This window comes from Paralichthys olivaceus, chromosome 3 (genome assembly GCF_024713975.1).
Source record: "Paralichthys olivaceus isolate ysfri-2021 chromosome 3, ASM2471397v2, whole genome shotgun sequence".
Taxonomy (NCBI): Eukaryota; Metazoa; Chordata; class Actinopteri; order Pleuronectiformes; family Paralichthyidae; genus Paralichthys; species Paralichthys olivaceus.
Window position 1 is genome coordinate 6,090,772 of NC_091095.1, and position 24,354 is coordinate 6,115,125.

The following is a 24,354-nucleotide window of genomic DNA, read 5'->3' on the forward strand; positions in this document are numbered from 1 at the left end:
CGGCTCCACCAACACACGAGTCGGACAAACTCTATAAAATGACTCAAATGTTGCCTGTTTGTGTGCGTTTAGGTTCGACGGAAACTTCAACACCAACGTCTCCAAGACCATCTGCTGCGATAGACTTTCCCCCACCGTCAACAGCCGAGCCTTCAACCCAGGACGGGACCTCAACTCAGGTTTGTTCGCACACACACACAAACAGATCGCAAAACACATCGCAAAACACATCACACGAACAGGGGGCAGCTCCAGGAATCTTTTCACTTTCTTTATTGTTGCAAGATGGGATGTTTAAAAATGTTTTCTCTAATTCATGGATCTTATAGAAAACAGTTGTGTTTAGGTGCAGATCCTTTTCATAAGGGGATTGTTGGGCCTTGATGGAACAAAAATCAGACTTTTGAATAAAACATTTTAAATGGTCTGTTTGCAAAATTGGTAACAATTTGAAAGCAATTGCCATGACAACCATTTTTTAAAAATAATGAAGCCCTTTTGTCTTTTCCATTCCTCGTAGTGTTAAAAATAAAAACCCCACTGATCTAAGGTTGAGTTGTGCATGTCCAGAGAGGCGGGTTTTTTTTTTGTCCTCTCTCAGCTCCCTCACTCTCTCCGTCTTTCCTTTCTCTCTCTGTTTTTACATCCTTTGAATTTAAAACGTTTTTCATAGCCTGAGATCAAATACACTCTGGTTTGACTTTGAACTCCTGTCTGCCGGTGCACTCAGGTTGTGCAGGTTTTCATCATGCTGATGTTCGGGGCTTTGTTTCTGTCCTCACTTTATCTCCAATAGAAACTGCTCCGCTGTAACTGCACACGCTGGACATGTAACCTCGACATACCTCTAATAACAAATCATATGAGTGAGAGCAATGGAAAACTGTTAGCTGGTGTTCTCATTGCTCCCACAATACATTCAGTAAGGCTCCAGGTTGCAAGAGCCATTGTGACACGTTTCCATGAAAATTCCCATGTGTCTGCACCGCACGTGTTGGTCTGCATTTGATTAAGAAGAAAACGCACCAAATATACTGAAAACCAGTCAAAAGCCAACTTACCTCCAGGTTTTCTTGGTTAGCAGAGTGCGCCTCCAGCTCCCAGGGAAGAAATATCAAAATACATACAGACTTGTATTTCCTGGCAGATTGAACCACTTTCCATGTTTCTCTTTAAGTTTCCAGTTTAAACCCAGTACTCGGTCATTTCTCACCAGGAATTTGTGTTTGTTTTCATCAAGGGAATTCGAACACATTTTACCGAATCCTTGTTTGAGTTTAGAGGTTGGTTAGTTTTAAAACAGAAATGGTCAGATTGGACAAATGTATCGCGGTTTTCAGACTGGACATTTTCCAGAGTTTACCATACACATACCAAGACGTGTTCGTGGGCATGTTTACCTGACAAAGTCAAATACAAATCTAGCTTTAAACTCCATTCATGCACTTCCTATCAGCTACACTGCAGGTAACTTTCTCCCTTAACATGTCAGGCAACAAGCTTGTCGACTGTGCTGTGTCTGAATCTTCATAACTTGTGTAATGAATGTGTAATGTAACCGTCATGCTTGTCCTCTCGTGCAAAGATGCAGGACTTAAACTTAATATTCTTCTTTTCATATCAACAACTTGAATTTCTCTGGAGAGAGACTGTTGTTTAGCTGTTTGTCGCCTTCCCTGATGGTCGCCCTAAAACATGCTGCCTTCAGATGAATCAGGACAACTTTGTACAAACTACTTTGTACTTGTCCTTTGCAAAATGGACGTTGTCATCGCCCCCCCTCGCCTTCCCCTTTTTACGAGAAACCTCCAACTGCATTTGTTCCCCTCTGTCATCCCGTAGCTGCCCCCTGCCTCCCATTTCTCCCAGATATCTCAGCCTGCTTGTCTCTCCCTGCAAAACCATTCATAATGACTGCCATTCATTGCACGTCATCATCGGCGGGGTGTTATTTTCCTTGCGAGCCAGTCACAGCGAGTTCAAGTTACCCCTCCGTCTCCCCTCTCCTCTCCCTGCCCCTCCACACTCAGCCCTCCTTGACCCCCACGCTCCCAGTGTATTCATTCTCTCCCATTTGTCTCAGCCCAGTCTAAACAAGCAGCCGCAGAGGGGAGGGAGGGGGGTGAGTGAAAGAGTGAAGGATAATTGAGAGGGAGAGAATGATGAATGAAGGAGAAGGGGATGGGTGAGAGCTGATTGAAATGGAGTAATTGTATCAAGACAGCATTGTATTCCCTCCATCTTCTCTCCTCTCATCTTCCATTTTTGCCTTTTTTCAGAGGAAAAAGGGGAAGACGGGGGAGATAGTGGATGTGGGAGGCATCAGTGGTGGTACCAGCAGGTGGGAGTGAAAAGACTAATAGATGAGAGATGGCTGTTGTTGCAGGGCTGTGTGATTACAGGACTAGATTGATGCATCTTCTCTTCTCCGTCTATTTTCTTTTCCAAAGTAGTTTCATCCATTTTTCTGACTTGTTGATATTGTCTGACTCCGTTTTCCCTTCCATCCCCCAAACCTCTCTCCCACCACCTCGTCTTCGTGCACCTTCACATGTCCTGAATGGTTGAGACTACATGTTATGCCTGTACACATATGTACACACACCCAAGTTCTCTATCAAATTTAACCCTATAAAACCACCATAATTACAGCTTCTACAGTTTCCTGAGATGAAGATACACTTGGGTGGCTCTTTGAATACAGTCTTTTTTTGTTTCTGAATCATCTTTCTGATTCTACTACCCTGCTCCACTTTAAGTGCTACATCCAGTGTGTTTATGTATGGGTGTGGATACAGATGGATCAAGTGGCTCATTTGCAGAAAGTCAATTAGCAAATGACTGAAGTAATTTGGGTCATATTTCTCGGCTGGTCCGTCCGTTTCTGCAAAGATCTAAACATTGGTGGCAGAAGTGGAGCGGTGCTGCCCGACAGATGTTTACAGAGTCCTTCTTCTACTGTCAACACAGCTGAGTGGTTCCTGTTTATATGAGCCTTGGAGATGGATGGAGGGACCGGGCATGGATAACGTACGATGAGCGGCCGCGGTGTGCAAGAAGCTGCTGTGTCTCAAAAAGCAGTTCTCTGCCAAGGACGTGCAGCCAGAGGGGATGATTTTGGCAGTTGGATGATGTTACAGTTGTTCTGTAATTTATCTGTTTGTGTATATACCTAATTTGTTTCAGATTTCCCTGTGAGTTGAATATTTGACTTTTAATTTTCCTCAGCAGGAAAAAGTCTTTGGCTCGTAATATTGTTTGAAGGTTGGAAAAGGTCAAATCAAGTTCTTTTTAGCACGTGATTAATTCAATGTGATCACAAGCCAAGAACCACATTGTGGGACTGTTTAAGAGCCTAAACTCACCGTGAATGGAGGATAGTCTGTGGACCGTAGGCTTAATTAACAACATACTTTGAAATCCTATTCCAGGTCATGAGAGGCACCATTGGAATACATCAAATAATCTGTTAATGGACACTGCTGCTAATGAACTGCCTAAACCACAACGCATCTTTACCAGAAATACGATTTGAAACATTTTCTTGGAAAAGAAACTGAGCATAAGATGAAATTCACATCATCAATCTAGGTGGTTTACCCGAGGTTGGCCCAGGTTTCACATTGAAGTAATGACGTATATTACAGCCAAATAGCGAAACCTTCAATACAGTGTCAGCCTGATGTCTGATGTACATCCAGGCATGAATTCTGCTGGTTTTTGATTTTAGATTATGAGATGACCTGAGGTGATGGATTCCTGTATTTTAAAATTTGAACAGCTGCAGCATTGTTTATTTTAATGAAGCAGGCCGTGATGGCTACGCTCTGATTCATCCCTCTCTGCCTGGTTAAAGGACTAAAGTTTCTATTTGTGTCTCCCCCCCGACCCGCTCCCCCCTCCTCAATCTCTCTTTGTGAAAGGCCGTTTTGTGTTGCAGCGAGCGGAAAGGAAGTTGCTGGCTTTGTGATGGGATCTCTATGAAGATACTGTTTACTCTGTGACCCAGTAAAAAAATCTGCCTGTTGGTTTTGAGCAAACACTCGGGCTCGCTGTCTCAGTCAGCTGTATTATGGGGCTGTTATTTCAGCTTGTCCCACAGTCACGGCCGCGACACACAGATCAAAATCTGGTGTACGAATAAAAGGGATGTATTGTAAACTTTACAGTAGTCGAACAGTGCAGACTTCTTTTTCTTCTCAAAGTTAATTTATTCTATGAGAAGAGGCATTTACATGTGTAGAGGGATGTATTTAATTCCATGTCATGCGTGAATAGGCAGGTTTGCATATGTATCAGGTGTGAAAAGACTGGAAACAGACGGAGCAAAGATTTTTGAGTGGGTCAGTAAAGTTTGTGTGGGGCAGCGAATGATTAACCGAGATTTGTGGATATATGATGAGACCTGGGATACTGCTGCAATGGCAAATAAAAATATTTTGACCCCTCCCCCTTTTTCACAACAGTACATAGAGAATAATAATTTCTCAAGCTGATTACCTTCAAATTGAGATTCAGCGTTGGATGATCCTGTCACAAACTCTGGATCTGGAAGTCATGATTTGAAGTGTTGATTATGAACATGGCACATAAATACTGTTTAGTGAGTCTGTTTATGATCTTTATATGCGAGTCCACACAGGATCCACAGCTGATCCCTGAACTTGAAGAGTTTTCCTTCCTGGAAGAGGTGGAGGCAATAAAAGTTCAACCTGAGTACTGACCCACCTTTCCTCTATCTGATTTCCCCCTGTTCTCTCTGTGTCCTTTCCCTCTGCAGTGTTGGCAGACAACCTGAAGTCCAACCCGGGGATAAAGTGGCAGTACTTCAGCTCAGAGGAGGGCATCTTCACCGTCTTCCCTGCCCACAAGTTCCACTGCAAAGGAAACTTCGAGCACCGCAGCAGGTATCCAAGAAAACTCTTCTTCCTGCAAATCTGTCAAGTTGTGATTTTCTGTCATTCGAAGACACAATGAGGCTCCAGCTTTTTGCCAAATAAACATCTTGTCAACAGGAACAACTACTAGAACACGCTGAGGTCCAACTGAGGGTCAATCAATCAATCAATCAGATTTTATTTGTATAGCCAATATTCACAAATCACACTGTGCCTCATTGGACAGAACAAGGTGCAACATCCTCTGACCTTAACCCTCAAAACCTCAGAGAGTCACATGTGAGGATCCCTCTCACGGACAGAAGTGGAACAGAGCAAGTCAAATGGAAAAGTGTATTAATGTCGAAAGTATTCATTCAAAAGAAAAGAAGATTAAAGCCGCGACTCGTTCCTGCCTCTTCCTCCCCCTCCTCTCCCTCCCCCTCTGTCAGTTGCTGTGGGGTGGCCCAGAGGGCATGTCTATGGCATGCTGCCCTTGCACACCCCTGACACACACGGACCTTGGCAGGAATGTGGCTCAGTACCACTAAAGCCCACCGGAATTTCACACCTCCAGTGTTGGAGGTTTTTCTTTTTTTATGGCCACAGCTTAAAGACGTCTCTCTCTCTCTCTCTTGTCTTTTATTTCTCTCTCTTTGTCTTTCTGTCGCTATCTGATGTTTTTCACATTGGCTTTCTCTTTTTAACTATTTTCCCAGTTGTGTTTTGTCTTCCTCGCTGTGTGAGTCAGTAAGCTGGCACACGGCCATGACAGAACTTGTGTGAATGAGCCTTTGTGAGCACATCACTCGGCTCCTCCGCCCCGTGTTAGTGTCTCCGTGTCCGATGGGCCACACACACACTGAGCTGCTGACCCCCCCACCCACTGCACCCCCCTGAAAGCCACCAAGCTGAAAATACAGGCACATACAGCAACACACACCATACTTCACATTAAAGGTTTAGAATTTTAAAAAATCCATAAAGCACTATTTGAGCACAACTTTACTTTTTGCCTTGTGATCAGCTCAGAATAACAGAGGTTGACTTGTTATTACACCGAAAATAAGTCCAGATGAATGAAGTGTTTTCATACTTAATCGAAAAGAGTTTTATTTAAATTTAGTTTTCTTTGTAACAAGACCTCAAAAGCTCCTGAAACCTTATTTTACTTTGCAAAAACACATGGGCATAAAACTGAAAAGTAAAATTCCCTTTGTCCCTTTGGAGACTTGAAGATATCCCATATTTAGGAAGGCGTGCGCTCAATATTCTGGACAAATAACTCAACAATGACAACAAGAATCACAGAAAGTGTTGGATCACCACCAAAAATAACAGTAAAGGGAATCTGGTGACTGACTAGAGAAGGAAAGACGACTCCAACTGAAGGCATCAAGGAAAAGTGAGGGAGGAGGAAAAGGTAGACGTTCTGTTTACTGCAGATTCATGAGACAGTTACTGGTGTCAGTAAACTCCAGTTTATAGAAGACTACACTGCAGGAAGGATTATGATGTTTAAGGGTCTCCCATTCTTGTGAGTGTGGTAATCCAGTATATCCATTACATCTTGCACAAACATTCACTTGGGGTCAGAGATCGACTCATTTCAACATGGTGGTCAAAGGTCAGAGGTCACGGTGGCTTCACAAAGGACAGTTTTGGCTGTAAAGTAGAAATTCATAAGCTAATAATGACCAAAGATCTCACATAAAGGGTAAAATCATGGAATGATTTGTATATACAAATCGTATTAACGTGTGTATTTTCTGCAGGCCCGTGTACGTGTCTGCAGTGCGTCCCCAGTCTAAACACATCGTGGTGATGGTCGACCACGGAGCATCCGTAACTGAAACGCAGCTTCAGATTGCGAGGGACTCGGCACTTGTCATCCTTAACTCCATAGACGAGCACGACAAAGTAAGTGAAACGAAATCATACAACCTTGTTTTATCTTTTTTGATATTTGAAACTCTCCAAATTTACAGGGCGCTGTATATTCTCAAAAGTTCTAGTGACATCTTTGATATCCTTCTCCAGATCTCCATTCTCTCAGTGGCAGAGACGATTCGTTCCTGTTCTCTGGACCAGTGCTATAAGAGTCTGCTGTCGCCGGCCACCAGCGAGACCAAGAGGAAGATGAGTACCTTCATCTCCAACATCAAGGCTTCAGATGGAGCCACACACCACGCCGGGGGCTTCCAGAAGGCCTTTCAGCTGCTCCGAAACACCACCAGCCTCAGCAGGCCGAGCACCAGTAAGAACCATGGAAGAAAAACATATCTTAAAATGCTGCCTCAGGGATCGGTTCCAGCTCTTGCTTTTAAAAGCATAACCCATTCTCTTGCCATTTTATTGATATAACTAATGTGTGTGCTCTCGTTCTTCACCAGCGACAGACATGGTGATCATCTACCTGTCGTCCGGTATCACGTCCCGAGAGTCGTCGGAGCAGGAGAAGCGAGCAACGCTCAGCGTGGTCAGAGAGGAGAACCGACACCTCAACAACTCGGTCATGATCCTCACCTACGCTCTCATGAACGGTTGGTCATCTCCTCCAGATACTGAAAGATTTTGCCTGTATCTGCAGTGCACAGTAAACTAAACAGAAGTCTGTAGCCTCTAGATATATCTCAGATATTACTCACATAAAAAATAAAAAATTTTTGTGTATTTTTTTTAATTTAAACACAAACAGGAGGGACTGTTTTAAACTTCAGTTTGTCTGAGTTACATTTCCTCCACATTGCACATTTGTCATTAGTGGTTCTGTTTGTTAGATATCCTCTCTCATGGGCACAATGTGCTTAAGAGAAGACTGAAGGTTAGAGAGGTGCTCAGAAACCTCAAAGGCTTTTTGTTTTCAGTGTGTGTGTGTGTGTGTTGCTGTAGGCTACACAACTTGTCCGTGCATCTCCTCCTCTGATTTCCACCTTGCTCTGAAACACACACACATGCACCTCTTCCGTGCATGCATTAGTCCACCATTAATACAAACAATTTCTGCATCGGAGAATGGAAATGAGGAACATCTAAGGAGAGGAGTGAGACTTCAAAGGGCGTCCTGCTCCCTGTGTGTGACTGACAGAGGACCTTGGCTGTGTAAAGAGCTCCATGATGAAAAGGATGCAGAAATCTATCATCCTCTGAGTTTATTAGAATTGCATATCCCAAAAAACATTTGTTTTGCTGCTGATGCCGCGGCACACAGCTGAAAGGCCCACTCTGTGTGTGTGTGTGTGTGTGTGTGTGTGTGTGTGTGTGTGTGTGTGTGTGTGTGTGTGTGTGTGTGTGTGTGTGTGTGTGTGTGTGTGTGTGTGTGTGTGTGTGTCTTATTCCCTGCATCCTCTGCCAAATGTGGAGTGCTGATTGTTAAAGGAGATCAGCAGTCCCCTGGCAGTAGAATACACAGGTGGGTGGGTGTGTGCTAGTTTCTACACATTGATCATCATGCTTTAAAATGGTGTCTTCACAGTTGTTTGGCCAAAGCAAAGACTTCACAGTCACAGTTCACAATCACATACGTCTGGAAAAAAGTCAGATGTTTTTCTGGTTAAATTACTTCTGTCAACTAAACGTTTCATTTTGTAGATTCGATGTGATAGAAGGACTCTTCATTATAAAAAAAAAGGACTCAAGGGTCAATTTCTGGATTAAGATTGATGGGATTTATTTTAGGGAAAAGGACACATTAGTTGGCCATATTTGAAGGATCCTTTGAAATGGAACAGCCTAGTCGTGTTGATGTCACACAATCAATCTTCAAATGCAGCCTCCGAAGGATGCGTCCCCCTAGTTTAGAGTTTTAGCAAGAACTGTTATTGTGACTGTGTTTGGTTACAAAAAAAACATAAGAGTCTAGTTCATTTGGTCGATGAGGTTCATCAAAAGTGGGAAATGCTCCTCTGGATTTAAAATAAACGAATCCTGTGCTGTCTGCAAACTTCCCCTTTGTGTTTGTTTGACGTTGTCGCCCAGCGTGACGTTCGGCAGAGCAGAGCTTTGGCATTAAAAGGGGATTCTGCTGTAATCCAGTCAATGATTGGATGCTGGCAGACATGCTATGTTCCTATCCTTCCTAATAGGTTGTGGGATGCCAAATGCTCCAGGTGACAGCTGTAGGGCCCAGCCATGGTCATCCATTCTCCTCTGTGCGACCTTATGAAGCTTGGAAAGATAAAGTCTGAGGTGTGCATTAACTTCTCGGATACGTGAGGATTTACTCGTGGCACAGTTGGGTCTGGCAGATGTGTGGGATTGTACGAGTAAAGCTGATAGAGATAATGAAACAGGATCACAGATCAGGGTCGGCATGTATGAAATATCTCCGCTGTTGACGCCAAATCAATTTGGGGAGTCCGCGTGGCAGCGAGTAGCATGTGCCTTGATTCAAGCTTCTCGCTGCGGGACCACGTGAACTGCATGACGTCAATTGTTCCCAAAATACAACTTGATGAATTCAGCCCCTGTTTGGCAGCTGGTGTGTGATTTCTCTCTTTCCAGCTCCCTGAAGGAATTGTTTTGTTTTCTTACAGTCGGAGAGGAAAGAAAGGCGAGGGTTACCATCTATAAAAGGACTTTGAGTCATGAGCTGTTTACTCTTATCGCCTCCCTGTCAGCCACTCCCTCCTCTTTTCATTTGCACAATTACCCCATTCAATAAGCCCTTAGCCGTGCCATCACTTACGGATCTGTCCTCAATATCCCTGCTTGATTAAATCAAGCAAATTCAGTTATGGACTCTGCCCCCTCCTGTTGTAAACCCATTAACTACTCCATCACCTCCTCCTGCAGAGGGAGTAACGGGCCTGAAGGAGTTGGCCTTCCTGAGGGACCTCGCGGAGCAGAATTCGGTGAAGTATGGCGTGGACAGAGCAGGAGACCGGGACCGCTCCTCTGGGGCGTCATCACCTGGTTCGGCGGGAGCTTCCATGATGCCGGTGGTGAAGGGGAGCATGATGGTTCTCAACCAGCTGAGCAACCTGGAGACGACAGTGGGCCGATTCTACATCAACCTCCCCAACCGTATGATCGACCTGGCCGGCTTCAGTCTGCCCTACTCCGACCCCATGGGAGACGGTGAGTGGTCTGGACCCGACTGGACCGGAATGAAGTTCAGTCTGACTGATGTTTTAGATTATTGCCCCAAAAAAAAATGAATCAGATCAATTTGTAATGAGAGGAACTAAATGAACATAAATCAATTATTTGATTAACCTGATAATTAGAGTGAATCAGTCACTGGCATTAATCTGGTGATGTTTACGAGCAGCAGTGTCAGTTGAAGAAATATACAAAGTTAATAATAATAATGATAAAAATAATTAATAAGCGTAGTTACTTTTGTTTTCTTATAAAGACCTTTATAACTGTGTCAGCCTCATCCTGTTGTTACTTTTCATATTTTTTTTTCCGGCACTTTGCAAAAGGAACTTAAACTGCGGATGCTTTCTAAAAATACTGCCATGAAAAGATCTTTTTTTCTGAAGTACATATAAAGTGCAGTGAATGGAGAAGACCTAAATCAAACAGCCTTCGCCTTTTAAACAGCACCAATCCACTTGTGCACAGTTTTGTTGAGATGGGATCTCATGAGATGAGTTCACATGTATAATCTGTGCTATTGGGTTTTTCTCTCCAGGATTTATCATGACTGTGAGCCGGCCGTGCTACTTTGGGAACCTGCTGCTCGGCGTGGTCGGGGTGGATGTGAATCTGGCCTACATCCTGGAGGATGTCACATACTACCAAGACTCCCTGGCTTCATACACCTTCCTCATCGACAACAAAGGTCAGTCGCATGAAAACGGACACTGGTCGGAATCAGCTCCTGTGTTTTCCTCACGGAAGAATCAGCAGGATTATCTACTGCTGCTCCTGTGTTCAACCTGTGATCATTAAAAGGTGTTAGCATTATGAGCCAGTAAGAAAACAAACACAAGGGTACATTTTTCATCTCACAGGTCCGACAGCTCCAGTGTTATCAATCTTCATTAGTCACACTCCACAGAGTTGGAAAAGAGTGTATTTTGGTTTTCTTGTTTCACTTTATTTTGTCTGTCTCAACTTCCTCCACATTAGACTCAATTGACGTCTTCTCTGCAGCGCTGGCACTTCTTTGGCATTTCGTTCTCCACGCCTGAGCCCGCGGCTGCAGCGCAGGGCTGTAGTGTTCATGTCCGGTGTTGGTTTGTCTTGGCCCCTGCTGCAGGTGGCTTGACTAAACTAAACTGGTGCCATACAACCGTAAAGTTGTGCTCTGCTGGCCTGTAGATGTGTGCCATTAATGGACGGATGGTTATACTGAATAATATTAGCTGCAAAAACACAGACAGGCAGGAAGCCTGCTGCAAAATATGCATAACCTTTGAAAAATGCAAACAGGATTTTAACGCATTTACAGGTCACACACACCTTTGCTGTTCTGCAGCAGTATTTCTCTTTTCTGTATTTCTCCGCTGCTGTCAACACATCGTGGAAAATGGACAGGGGCGGAAGTATGAATGTCAGGAATTTGGCTATGAAAGTTTTCTCACGTCGCTTCCAGGTTTTCACACCTATGCGGATTACAGCGTTAAAAAATCCTTGAGAATGCCACCCCTTTTGAAAATGGGGGAAAAGTTGTAGCTAATCCTGATTAAATGCAAGAAGGAAAAAGCTAAACTGTGACTTTTAGGGATTAAGGATGTGGAAAGGTGGGATGAAGGAGAGAGTTGAGGTAGAATGAAATGACGTACCGTGTCAGAATCTTTCACCGTTACGACCATGAGGGAATTTTCGCAGCCGTGTGAGTTTTGCTCCTCTCCTGCACCATTCAATGCGTCTCTTTATCCCTCCTCTAAAATGTTTGTTTTTGAAGTGAATATGCCGTCACATTACACCTTATTACTGCACCGTGCTTATTAGCACAGCAACTCGGTAAACACAGACAAATGACTCCCATTAAAGTCATTAGCTGCCCTTCAAATCGCCTGCTGCCAATTAGAATGTAGGTGAATATAATGAGGTAAATAAGCTGCTGACAAGAGGCCTCTGGATCCGCAGGTAAATATAGCAGATGAGCGTATTAGACATAGTTTTACATGGAGGAAATTTAGGTTAATGTATTTATTGACTCTATGAGACTCAATTAAGTATCTACCTGAGTGAGATTCCTAAAGGTCTGTGTATGGTGTGTACTGTAGTTCGGCATATTAATAAGAACAGAGCGGCCTTGTATTAATCAGCAGACAGATTTCCCTTTTTACACACCACACCTGCTGATAATTAAACACACACGTTAAATATACACAGCACATTAGAGCTGTGCATAAAACACGTGATATGTTGTTTGTTCGCTCCCTTCAGCACAGATGGGCTCTCAGTCGAGTTTCTTTAGGGCTTTGTTTGTTTCCCAAAAATGATTCCTGCCTCGGCTCAGAGCTGCGAGTTCGTCACAGCTCGACACGCCACCAAGGCCACGTCGATTTTTGGGAGAAGTTACAACTTACAAATATTTTCACCTTCTTTTTTTAGTTCATCAGTTTTCTTTGAAGTCTTTTGAAAAATAAAAATGTTTGGATTCCCAGGTTACACCCTGATGCACCCGTCGCTGACGCGGCCCTACCTGATGACGGAGCCCCCCTTGCACACAGACATCACCCACTACGAGAATATCCCAAGATTCCCCGTGGTCCGACAGAACATCCTCAAGTAAGAGAGGACCAGGAACAAATCTCACTGAACTAAAAACACAAACAAACAGAATGACTTTTAATATACACTTAATACATTTCATGATTTGATAAATGTTTGTGTAACATTTCTTGCAGCCTCCCTCTGGGCAGTCAGGTCATTGCTGTTCCAGTCAACTCGTCTCTGTCATGGCACACCAACCGACTCCGGGACAACAGCAAAGACGCGTACAATGTCAGCTACGCCTGGAAACTGGTAGGTGATGGATTTGCCAACTCGTATCTCCTTTACTCCAAAATTAGTGGGTGTTGGTGGGTATTTTTAAATGTGGGTATGAACCCGCTGAAAAAAGGGCGATTGACTCTTTTCCCGCTGCCAGAAGAGGAACGTGAGTCATGTTCAACATCACAAACAAGCGCTCTCACCTCGCTCTCTTACCCAATCAGCTCGTTCACACTGGTGTCATGTTTCTATCACCCAAAAAAATCGAAAACACATGAGGATGGAAATTAGAATCTGAGCAGATGCGTATTTTGTTCCTAGTTTAAAGCCAGTTGCCTGAAGTAAAAGGGTTTGAGAAGAGAACAAGCTCTTGCACACAGAGACAAATGAAGACTCAGGGCCTGTAAGACTTTATCAAGGCATGAAATTATCTCACTCATATATATCTCCAATGCTTCTATTACTGTCTGTGGCTCTTCATCATCACTGTACCACTGTCTAAAAGTAATATAGAGATTTAAATTCCCAGCCTTTGTGTCTCCACCAAACCTCTGCCACCTTAAATTAGTCCGGGTGATAAACACCAAGTGCTCCCACACCCAGAAACTGTCTATCTGTCCAATCTGATTTTCCTCCCGGGCCTTGAAGTGTTTTTTGGTGGAAAAATAAATGGCGTCAGAATGACATTAACATCACGTCAGTCTTTTTCATTTCTGACATTTAGACTTTTGGCAGGAGCAAAAATATAACACTTACTTCAGGGATTTTATTTTCAGCCCTTTTTTTTTTTTTTTTTAAGATTTTGACATTTTGTGTTTTTTTCCCACAGATGAGCTCAAACACTTTCACCATGAGTTTGGCAGCTGTCTGTGTTATTTTAAAATTAGTTTTCCAGAGCCAGATAACTGACTTCAGCAGTGTCTGTTGTTTGCCACACCATGCTGTCCTTTTCTTTTTAGCCAGATAACGTCAGGGGATTCATTTACAAGTCTTTTATTTTGTTCATTTTTGTGGTTGTGATGAAAATCTGTTTTAAATATCAGCAGCAAAGGCTTCCCTCACTTAGCTTCAAACAATTAACAAAAATATAAGTGCTGCCATCTTGTGCTTTTGACATCATTTGGAGCCAGAGTCTGCGTTGTCTTATCAGGGTTAAGGAACAATGAAAACTTACAGTCAGGAATAAAAAAGCTGGGCAGCTCTAAAATCTGTTGACATTTATATACCGTTATTTTCTCTCTTGGTCATCTTCAGATTCTGAAACTCTGTTCACAATATGTTTATTTATTATTTCAAAATAACCTCGTCCTCCTCTCCTGCGTCGCCCTCCAGGTTCAGGACACGTCGTTCATCCTGTGCATTGTGTACGTGCAGCCTGAGATCCCGGTGAAGCAGCTGAAGAACCTGAACACAGCTCCCAGCTCAAAGCTGCTCTACCACCGCTTAGACCTGCTGGGCCAACCCAGCTCCTGCCTGCACTTCAAGCAGCTCGCCACTGTCGGTAAGAAAAGCAACAAATCCAGGGACCAATGTTCTTCGAGCATTTAAACTTAAGACAACACAATGCAACTTTTTTACCTCAGAATATTAACTTCAAAATGAGTTTGATGGTTCTCTGACTGGGAATAAAGAGAATTTTTCCTTTCGTTGTCAGAATCAGTTCCACTAAGTTGAAGAATAATCATCAACTGTCATTAAAATCTTATCTCCAACATTCAGCCGGGAAACATTTCAAATATGAAGAATTCTCATTTGTTAAATCGGCAGCTCTTCTGGTTCAGGAAGCAGGGGATCATGGGTAATATCCACTGTTCAGTTGTGTTTGAGTTCAGTGAGTGGGACTAATGCAGTCAACACATTGATAGTCAGTGTTTTTTATCTACATGAAAACTACTTCATCAGTCTGACACAGAGCCCAACAGAATGAATCACCACCTGTGACTGCAGGGGGCGCTGTTGCTCAGTAAAAGTTGCATTGTGTTGCTTTAATTTTTTTCTGTCTCCATCTCGACAACGTTGTTTAAATTGAACGTCTCTCGACCGTCTTTCTTTTCTTTTCTGTATTTCCCAGAATCCCCCACAGTGATGTTGGCAGCCGGCAGTTTCTCCTCCCCCTACGAGCACCTCAGTCAGCCAGAAACCAAGCGCATGGTGGAGCACTACACCGCCTACCTGAGCGATAACACCAGGCTCATCGCCAACCCAGGCCTCAAGGTACACAAGCACACAAGCCTGGGCGTTAACATGCAGCTCGCAGCCTCATGACACACACACACACACACACACACACACACACACACACACACACACACACGCAAACACACTGTTTAACGTTGTTTACCTGCCAAACACACAGAACACGGCCGAGCCTGTGGTCAGGTTACAGTCACGTACGCAAATGTTCCTGCGTGTTAATTATGTACAAATAGATTTCAAACAAAATACAAACATATTTTTGTAGTCGGAGTTCTTTGAAGTACTTTCTTTTAATTGCACCGGTAGTTCTGCGTCTTGAAACATCTGATGTGCACGTCTCCCATTAAAAACTTTAAATGGAGTTCTGCATCTTTAAGAAAGAGGACAAACCCCCATGTGGTTTTGGAAGTCTGTGTGCTCTGCTGCCCTGGGGGGGGGGGGAGGTTAGAGTTTGAACTCTCAGCTCTGATTCCCAGGCTGGTCTTAAAGGCCCCCTCCAGTGACCTCATCACCTCTTTCAAACTTTGAAGCTGCTCGGAAAAAATGGCACCAAGATGTGATTTTTTTCTCTCTGGGCTTTAGGGCTTATTAAGTCACATTAAAGCGTAAAAACTGTAAGATTTGTTATTTGTTCTCTCTTAATCAAAGTGATCGTATTATAGATACAGAACAATAATTGCAGTTTTATATTAGCTGTACCATTTTGAAGACAGTGTTCACTTTTTCCTATATTGTTTGTGATTTGTCTTCAATCAAATTTGCAAAGATTTCTTTTCCAGCTTTCGTTTTACACCAAACCCAGATTAAAACTTTTCTCCTCTCTCCATCTTCCTCCATCTCTGCATCCCTCTCCGCAGTCCTCTGTCAGGAACGAGGTTATGGCGACCAGTCACGTCACGGATGAGTGGATGACACTAATGGAAATGAGTAGCCTCAACTGCTACATTGTGCGCCGTTACATAGCAACCCCCAGTGGGGTGCTCCGGATTTACCCGGGATCACTGATGGACAAAGCCTTCGACCCGACCCGCAGACAATGGTGAGGCTTAGTGAGGAAGGGGGTGGTAAAAGTGTGTGTGTGTGTGTGTGTGTGTGTGTGTGTGTGTGTGTGTGTGTGTGTGTGTGTGTGTGTGTCGGGTAGGTACACATTAAAGGGAAGGAATATGTGTGAATACTCAGGTGCATGTTTGTGCTAAAATATTATTGACACTATTAACAAATCAGATTTCTGTTCCCGACTGAAGTAATTTAAAAAAGCGTTTAGTTATATTACTCGAGCAAGTTTTGTATTTTCTGTTATTTCTTGCTTTTTTGATTTTTAATTAAACAATTCACACTTTTAAAAAGTTAATGGGGAGTTGCAGTATTTTTCAACCTGGGCCCTATGTTTATAAATGTGTGTGTGTAATGAGTAGTCGAGACTTTTGTCAAAGACCCAGAATAACAATTTTCAGTGGACTATTCCAGCACAGATCACGTCCTCATGTTTCTGCAAGTTAAGTGTCGGAACAAAAACCTGAGGAGCATCTTAAAAAGATCTTTGTCAGGAGAAAGTTATGCGTTGATCTGAACTCGGTGAGATAACCCTCTGCCCGTGTGATGCGTCGTGCAGGTACCAGCATGCTGTGGCCAACCCTGGCCTCATCACCTTCACGGGGCCGTACCTGGACGTGGGCGGGGCAGGATACGTCGTGACAATCAGCCACACCATCCACGCGTCTAGGTAAGAAACATAACATATATTTTGTCTGCAGTAAATACCTCTGTAAATACATCAGTCATTTGTGTCTGATTCTCTAAAATGCACATATGCGAGTCACTATATTCTTAATCCTGATAAACAGATTCCTCCAGAATCTGTAGGCGAGTGATGTTGGAGCTGGAACCCTCCTGGTCTCTGTCCCAGCAGCTAATTCGATTCGGCTCTGGGATTATTATATTTTATTTAAGGAAAATCCAAGGGAGTTCTAAAAACTATTGCACAGTGTTTTGTACACAGCCTGTGGGAGTTGGAGGATTTAAAAAGCTGTTGACTTGAGATCAACATGCAGTTCACTGAGCTTCAGACTCGCCACAGTGGTCAACATCACTGTTAGCATCAGCTCGATAAGATCTGTTTGCCATGGTCCATGCAAATGTTCCGTCTACACACAAACATTCAGTATCAGCGTGTGATAAACCAGGATCAAGCTCAGCTGAGCATATAATCACGCAGTCTGTAAACACGTCTATAAAAACGTCTATACACCGTGAGCAGGGCTGTGTGTGCTTTCTATTTATGGCTCAGGACCAACAATGTAACTGACAGTTAGTTTTGTCAGTGAGCGGCTTACAACACAATCACAGACACAGAATTTCTCATAATCCACGTGTTCTTTTTTCTGTGTCGTCTGTTCTGTCCTCTCTGCTCTCCAGCTCTCAGACGGCCCCTGGTTACGCGATAGCCGTGATGGGTATAGACTTCACCCTGCGCTACTTCTACAAAGTCTTGCTCGACCTGCTGCCCATCTGCAACCAGGACAAAGGCAACAAGATCAGGTGAGTGTAGGAATCGATGTGGTGACTGACATTGCCTCTTGCTTCTTTTTAGTTTTCTCTTTCTTCCCTTTACATCGTTTCACTGAGCAACTTGCAGAGAGATCAAGAAGAAAAAAGGAGGGAGAAGAGATAAGCTGATTATCACAGCATTCCTGCTGCAGATGTGGCGTTGTTGCCGCCTCAGTCCAACATACTTCCTCCAGCCTTAATGTCCTTTTTGTTTTTTATCCTCACCCTTTCTTTTCCACCCCCTTCTTCTTCCACTGTTTGTCTCCCCCTCTCTCCATCACTCCACTTCCTTCGTGCTCTCCCTGTTGGTGTTCAGGGAGCATATGAAACAGGATTAGCTCGAAAGGGGCAGAGAGGAGACATATTTGGCAGAAAATCTAAGGAACAAAGGGAAGCAGAATGCAGCTGTATTATTCAGATGAATGAAGCTGAAGTTAGCATCGGGGGAAAAGAAGGATCCAAACATATACTCTTTGAATTCACTTTTGTGTTATAGCTCAAGAATTAAGAGTCACAGTCTGCTCTCTAATATTTATGTTTGCACATCTTAGGTGCTTCATAATGGAGGACAGAGGGTACCTGGTTGCACACCCCACTCTCATTGACCCCAAAGGTCATGCCCCTGCAGAGCAACAGCACATCACGCACAAGGTAAAGCACCGAGAAACACACATCGATAACAGAAACAAGAGGACAGTTACAGCTTTGTAGCCTGATTTAAATCCTGCCCCCATATGAAACCATTTTAAAAGCACTAGATCTGTACCGAATTGACCACAGTCCCCGAAAAATGTGCCTGATTTTCTTTCACCAAGATCTGTGAATGTAAAAATGTAAAAAAAAAAACCCTGCTATATGTCACAATGTTGAAGAAAGTCATAAAACCATCTCTGGATTAGGCCCCTGTGTCTGGATCCCTGTCAAAGTTTGATGGGTTCATTCTTGGTCCACGTCCCATCCTTCCTCCAAGTTTCATGGAAATCTGTTCAGTAGTTTTTGCGTAATCTTTCGAACTGACCTGCAACAGTAACATAAAAACTCCACGTCCTTCAACAAATGTGTTGAATGTGTGGTGGTGAAAGTAGATCTAATGATTAATCTGGGGAAAGTGCACAACGATGTAATTATAGTTTACAATTCAAAGACAATAATTAACATTCTCATCCATAAACAAACCATTAATATGATTTGGAATTCAGTCTGATTCTCGCCTGGTTTCAATATTCCTCAGTTTGTTATCGTGTTTTTTTTAATTGCAGGAGCCGCTGGTTGCTAACGACATCCTCAACCATCCCAATTTCGTGAAGAAGAATCTGTGCAACAGCTTCAGCGACCGCACCGTGCAGCGCTTCTACAAGTTCAACACCAGCATCGTGGTGAGTCACATATGTTTCAGTGTCAGATTCAGACGGATGTACTCGTCAGTATTGGACAGAGGTACTGTCCTCGAGGCCTCTGAGGAGTGCACCGCATTTATATTTGATAGTACAACACTGCTACCTAGTGGTGGTGGTTCTTGTTGCAACCATGAATTGCTCCTTTCTACCGTATATGTATTAAAACTCCCAAGTACATCCTGAGTCTCATTAAAACTGCAGCTTTAAAGACGTTATTATTTTTTCCAACATGTCACTAATACTTTTATATATTTTTTTTACCATCGGCCGTTTCAAGTACTTTGATCTTCCACATCCCCTTTGAGATGGTATCCAATCTTCTTTTTCTTTTCATCAGGGGGACCTCACCAACCTGGTCCATGGTAGCCATTGTTCTAAGTACCGTCTGACCCGGATCCCCGGCACCAACGCCTTCGCCGGCATCGTCAACGAGACATGCGACTCCCTGGCGTTCTGCGCCTGCAGCACCGTGGACCGGCTCTGCCTCAACTGCCACAGGTCTTTGCTTCACCCACACACTCACAGAGAAACTGAGTGTGATATAACAGCCAACAGTGGTGGCAGAGTTTCTCACTGACCGTGATGACATTGCTCGTTTCAGAATGGAGCAGAATGAGTGCGAGTGTCCATGTGAGTGCCCTCTAGAGGTCAACGAGTGCACAGGCAACCTCACCAGTGCTGAGAACAGGTTAGTGGAAGTTTAGTGTTTTTAATTGTGGACACTTTTGTGCTTCAAACACTTTGTGAATGTTCCTGGGTGTTTCCTCACTCTGACTTTCACTGTCCTTTTTTTGTTTTGCGTGTCTGTCTCTTCCTCCTCCTCTGTTTTTCCGCTCTGTCCATCACTCTCTTTCTCTCACACCTCCCTCCCTCTCTCTCTCTCTGTGTCTCTCTCTTGTTTTATCCACCTCCTCTCATCAACCATCGGCAGCCTTTGACAGCATGTCAATGCATCAAATGCCAATTCCTGTTTTATTTCAGGGAGACATGCAATTATCATCTTTCACTGTCAGATTTCTCTCTGTTGTTGTGTCGTTGATGTTTGTCCTTTTTGGAGCTCATTTGCATACATTGACGTGCTTTGTGTGTTTAAGCTTTGATTTTCTCTTTTTTCATCTCCATGTCAGTTTTACTGTGTTTGCCTTTGTTGAACGTAATCGTATTTCATGCTCGGATTCTGATGGATTCTGTCAGCTGAATGTGTTTTTGACTGAGAATATGCACCGCCTCTTCTTCATTTCTGCATTTTCACCCTGTGCGTTTTGACGTTTGTGTTGCGCAGGAACCCCAGCTGTGAGGTGCACCAGGAGCCGGTCAGTCTGAATGTGATTGATCCCACTCTGCATGACACCCTGCCCCAGTGCATCAACACCCGCTGCAGCCAGAGATACACCAGCAGGTACACACACACTGAACTACAGACCATGCATCAAGTATATTTAAACACATCCACAAACGAGATTATCACTTGTAGAATGGTGCCACCTAGTGGAAATAAATGGGATTTGTAGAGTTGTGTTGAAGTTTGTTGTTGTGCATGATACACACCAGTGTTGGTCGAGAGAAACAAAAGCACTTTTGATGACATTGGAAGAGGTTTGTGTGTATATGTGTTACTGATACAGAGTTCCTGTATAAATCCATCAAAATGAATACATACATTTGACTGGAGCTCAGACAGCACATACCTCGGCCAAGGTCCAAATGTCCCTCTATGATACCAACTTTAAATTCACCAGATCTGGGTTTTTATTTGAATCTGCATGAAATTGTACACAATCATAGATATCAGTCCCCCGAGCATGCCCAAATATTTCCATCAGGTTTCGTGAATTATTCTCTGAGGAATCAACCAAAATGTTGAAAAGCATTCTTGTATCTGCCGCCTGCTCTGGATCCGCACCTCAAATTTAATGAGAATGCAGATGAAAACATAACTTTCTTGACTGCGGTAAAAAGCTACAGAAAAAAGCACTTATAATGCTTCAAAAGTTTAAGAACTGTTGTTTACCACAAGGCCAAACTTTTAAAAAACTCTGGGAGAATGTTTATTTTAATCTCTGTTTTCTACTCCCTGCTTCAGTGACTGTTTCGGCGTGTTGGACTGTGAGTGGTGCATGGTGGACAGTGATGGTAAGACTCACCTGGACAAACCCTACTGCGCCCTCCAGAAAGAGTGTTTCGGAGGCATCGTCGGCGCCAAGAGTCCCTATGCGGACGGCCTGGGGCTCCTGGGTAAGTTTCTCACCCTGAAGAACTCACTAACACACAGCGTTGATTCAAGTGGAGATTGTCCATGTGTATAATGCTTTAACTAGATTCCAGTGTTGTGAAATGTGCTGTAGTCAACCATGTCAACAGAAGTACACGAAGATCAAATTAATTCCATTGTCATCCTGGTCTCAGTTGAATTGTAGATTCAGGCTGAAACTTCTCTGTTGCTTGGTTGTTTCTCTCTGGTTCTGTTATCAGTTTTTTTTTAAACTGTTAGCTTGTTTAATAATTATTCTGCAGCATGTCACACGGACGGGAGAAGTGAAGTGAAATAGAAATGTACTGGCAGCGCGAGTCGGGAGCTGAGCCCGAGCTGTTTGATTCTGGCTCGTTGTGCTGTCACTTCTTTATCCTTACTCTGCTCATCCCTCTCTCTTCGTATCTCCCTCTCTCTTTTATCTGCAGATGAAGAGGTGGCATCTCTGAACATGATCAAGAGCGCCCCCGTGGGTCCGGTTGCTGGGGGCATTATGGGATGTATCATGGTGTTGGTGCTGGCTGTGTATGCTTACAGACACCAGATCCACAGGCGCTCACACCAGCACATGTCTCCACTGGCAGCACAGGGTAAGTGTGACTCACAGGCTGCTTTCAGACGTGCACTGAACTCCGGATAATCTCCTGAAGTTTACCCAGAGGGGATGTAAAGTGAGAACACAAATGTCTGAGTCCAGAGTTTCTCTTGCCAGTCCCCCGGTAAAAAAAACACTGAGAGAGTGGGTGTGCTGATGATGTTTCTAATGGACTGAGAGGTTTTAGTAAAAGTAGGTCCGACACCAGTGTTGAGGTGTTGTGAACAAAACATGTGATATCCACAGCAGATTTTATACTTTATGTCCTGCGTGCTGTCCCAAGTCAAATGTATATAAAATCTAGATCTGTGTCTCACATTTGTGCAGCATGGAGAGATGAGAAACATGTTACTGTAACATTTTTCTGCTTGGCCTCGTGCCGCAAAACCTGCAAATGGAAGGAAGTTTGTAAGTTTCTTCACATTTTCACAGAAAATAAAATTATGACTCGTTATTTACAAGCAGTCGACTGACACTAATACCACGCAGCAGCAGCTGTTGTACGCCAGTAACCCTTCTCTCTGGTTTGTCTTTGTCCACAGGTTATTATCTGGGTTAAAGCAGCTAAATGTTCATGCTTGCCTTGATTTTACTCCCATTTGTATTTGTGCTTTGTTTGGATATAAAAAGCAAAGTCCACACACCCCTCCTACTTGTCATTCCTGCAGTGATTTACATTTTGTAGAACAGTAGCATCCATCTAATCTCAGCCTTCTGTTTCTCTCCTCCTGCTCTCTTCACCTCCACGTTGCTCCAGAAATGTCAGTGAGAATGTCGAACCTGGATAATGAACGAGATGAGAGGGACGAAGACAGCCACGAGGACAGAGGCATCAGTAAGTTCTGTCTGATATCTGATGAGGTCTGAAAGCTTTGGTTGAACTGTTTTCAAATAGGTCGTCACTTCTACCACAGTAAACACGTGTGAGCACCACTTACCTGAGGCCTCTGTGTTGATCTGTGTGTTCTCCCTTCACTTTCAGTCAGTAACACGAGATTCATAGCTGCGGTGATTGAGAGACACACGCACACTCCCGAGCGGAGACGACGGTACTGGGGACGATCCGGGACAGAGAGCGACCATGGTAAGACATTTTACATGTTTGCTAGTCAACTTAAAGTCACTATGGTTGATGTGAAAGTACTTTCAATGGGGCCAATTTCAAAGGAGACATATTCTGCTCATGTTCAGATTAATAATTTCCATTTGTGTTATTACTAGAAAATGTTTACACGCTCTAATGTTCAGAAAACACATCACTTACCTCAAACTGTCCATTGCTGCAGCTCCTCTTTTCAGCCCCTGTCTTAAACATGATTCGGTAACTGCACTCACGTCATGATGTGTCGTGATGTTACACGACAGATAGTTACGACTAAAACAATCAGGTTTTTGGAAAGTCAATCACTGCTCTGTAAATTTGGAATAGTGTGAAAACCATAAGCCGGCTCAACAGTATCTCTTCACACAGCAACCAAAGTCCAGGATTAGAATGTGGACTCTTCAGAGTTTGTCCAGGGAGCGAAGTGAGAGTGAAGTGTGACGAGCTCAGATAATCTGGGGGATCTTGGAGTAGAGCTGCTGCTCTTTAGTGTGGAAAGGAGTCTGTGTAAGTTTCAGTTTATAATCAGGAAGCTTTATGAACACGACGTCCAGGAGAGATCAAGGCTAAACCCACAACTTGCTGGAGTGTGTGTAACCCCGTCTCCCCTGGCTCGAGAAAACCCCTGGATCCCCAACAAAGAGCAGAGACAGAACATGTCTGGGTTTCCTTTATTTGCCTTAAGCCACAATAATGCAAGCCCAGAGAAAGTAAGGATGTTTTTATAACTTACAGTCAGTGTGGTGAACGCACACTAATATCTCTGTTATGATTGTATCACTGGTTATGCATTTTGGAAAATAAGCATCTGATCCTGATTTCAGAAACTTAAAAAAGATCTTATTCAGGTTCTAAGAAATATGTCTTGTTGAGTAACTGTGACGTGTTAACACCTTTTCCGGGTTTCTGAATATTCTTTGTCAGCTCAGATCGTTGCGTCTGAGATGGTGAGTAATCAAGACACAGATGATCAGAAACTTGGACACTGTAATTCTTAGGTTTCTCATATTCCATGTAAACGTCAGTGATGATCCAAACCAGAATATAGGTCAAAACAAGGCTATTTAGAATCATGTAAATATGCTCATACTAGAGCATAAAACCTGAGTAAAATGAAATGTATCTCCCCTTTTAAAAATCCTATTTGAGGCTTAGGTTCCAGCTCTATAAAATGAACATTATTCCTTCCTGAACGTTGCGGCACAGTGTTACATCCACAGTTCCCTCTCAGCTCGCTGGCAGTGGTTCAGCTCTTGGTTCGCTCTTTCCATGACATCACAGCTCACTGCTTTTCTTTTCTCTTATCTCCGGCTCTCTGCGAGACAGAGGCTCATGTTCGCTGTAACCATTTGTAGATCTTGTGTAAGTCTCACACTCGATGAGTGTGGATGGATGGTTTCACCCGCGTGAGCTCTCACCACCTACATATGGCATCTCTCCACTTCCTGGCACGAGTGTCTCTGTTACTTGTTGCATAACCGAGAATGAGCGAG

At 43.5% G+C, this 24,354-nt stretch overlaps 1 protein-coding gene across 1 annotated transcript in view; it reads left to right on the forward strand.

The window, feature by feature from the left end:
• Positions 1-24,354, forward strand: part of cachd1 (cache domain containing 1) — a 67,040-nt gene that overhangs the window by 38,781 nt on the left and 3,905 nt on the right. Inside the window, exons 4-26 of the mRNA XM_069521644.1 lie at positions 73-179; positions 4,781-4,907; positions 6,653-6,797; positions 6,918-7,134; positions 7,271-7,420; positions 9,672-9,956; positions 10,519-10,668; positions 12,446-12,569; positions 12,689-12,806; positions 14,106-14,274; positions 14,845-14,987; positions 15,827-16,008; positions 16,582-16,692; positions 17,385-17,507; positions 18,068-18,167; positions 18,776-18,892; positions 19,251-19,411; positions 19,515-19,601; positions 20,196-20,312; positions 20,997-21,148; positions 21,593-21,754; positions 22,517-22,594; positions 22,742-22,843. Coding sequence (XP_069377745.1) covers positions 73-179; positions 4,781-4,907; positions 6,653-6,797; positions 6,918-7,134; positions 7,271-7,420; positions 9,672-9,956; positions 10,519-10,668; positions 12,446-12,569; positions 12,689-12,806; positions 14,106-14,274; positions 14,845-14,987; positions 15,827-16,008; positions 16,582-16,692; positions 17,385-17,507; positions 18,068-18,167; positions 18,776-18,892; positions 19,251-19,411; positions 19,515-19,601; positions 20,196-20,312; positions 20,997-21,148; positions 21,593-21,754; positions 22,517-22,594; positions 22,742-22,843 — 3,227 coding nt within the window. The remainder of the gene's footprint in view (positions 1-72; positions 180-4,780; positions 4,908-6,652; positions 6,798-6,917; positions 7,135-7,270; positions 7,421-9,671; positions 9,957-10,518; positions 10,669-12,445; positions 12,570-12,688; positions 12,807-14,105; positions 14,275-14,844; positions 14,988-15,826; positions 16,009-16,581; positions 16,693-17,384; positions 17,508-18,067; positions 18,168-18,775; positions 18,893-19,250; positions 19,412-19,514; positions 19,602-20,195; positions 20,313-20,996; positions 21,149-21,592; positions 21,755-22,516; positions 22,595-22,741; positions 22,844-24,354) is intronic.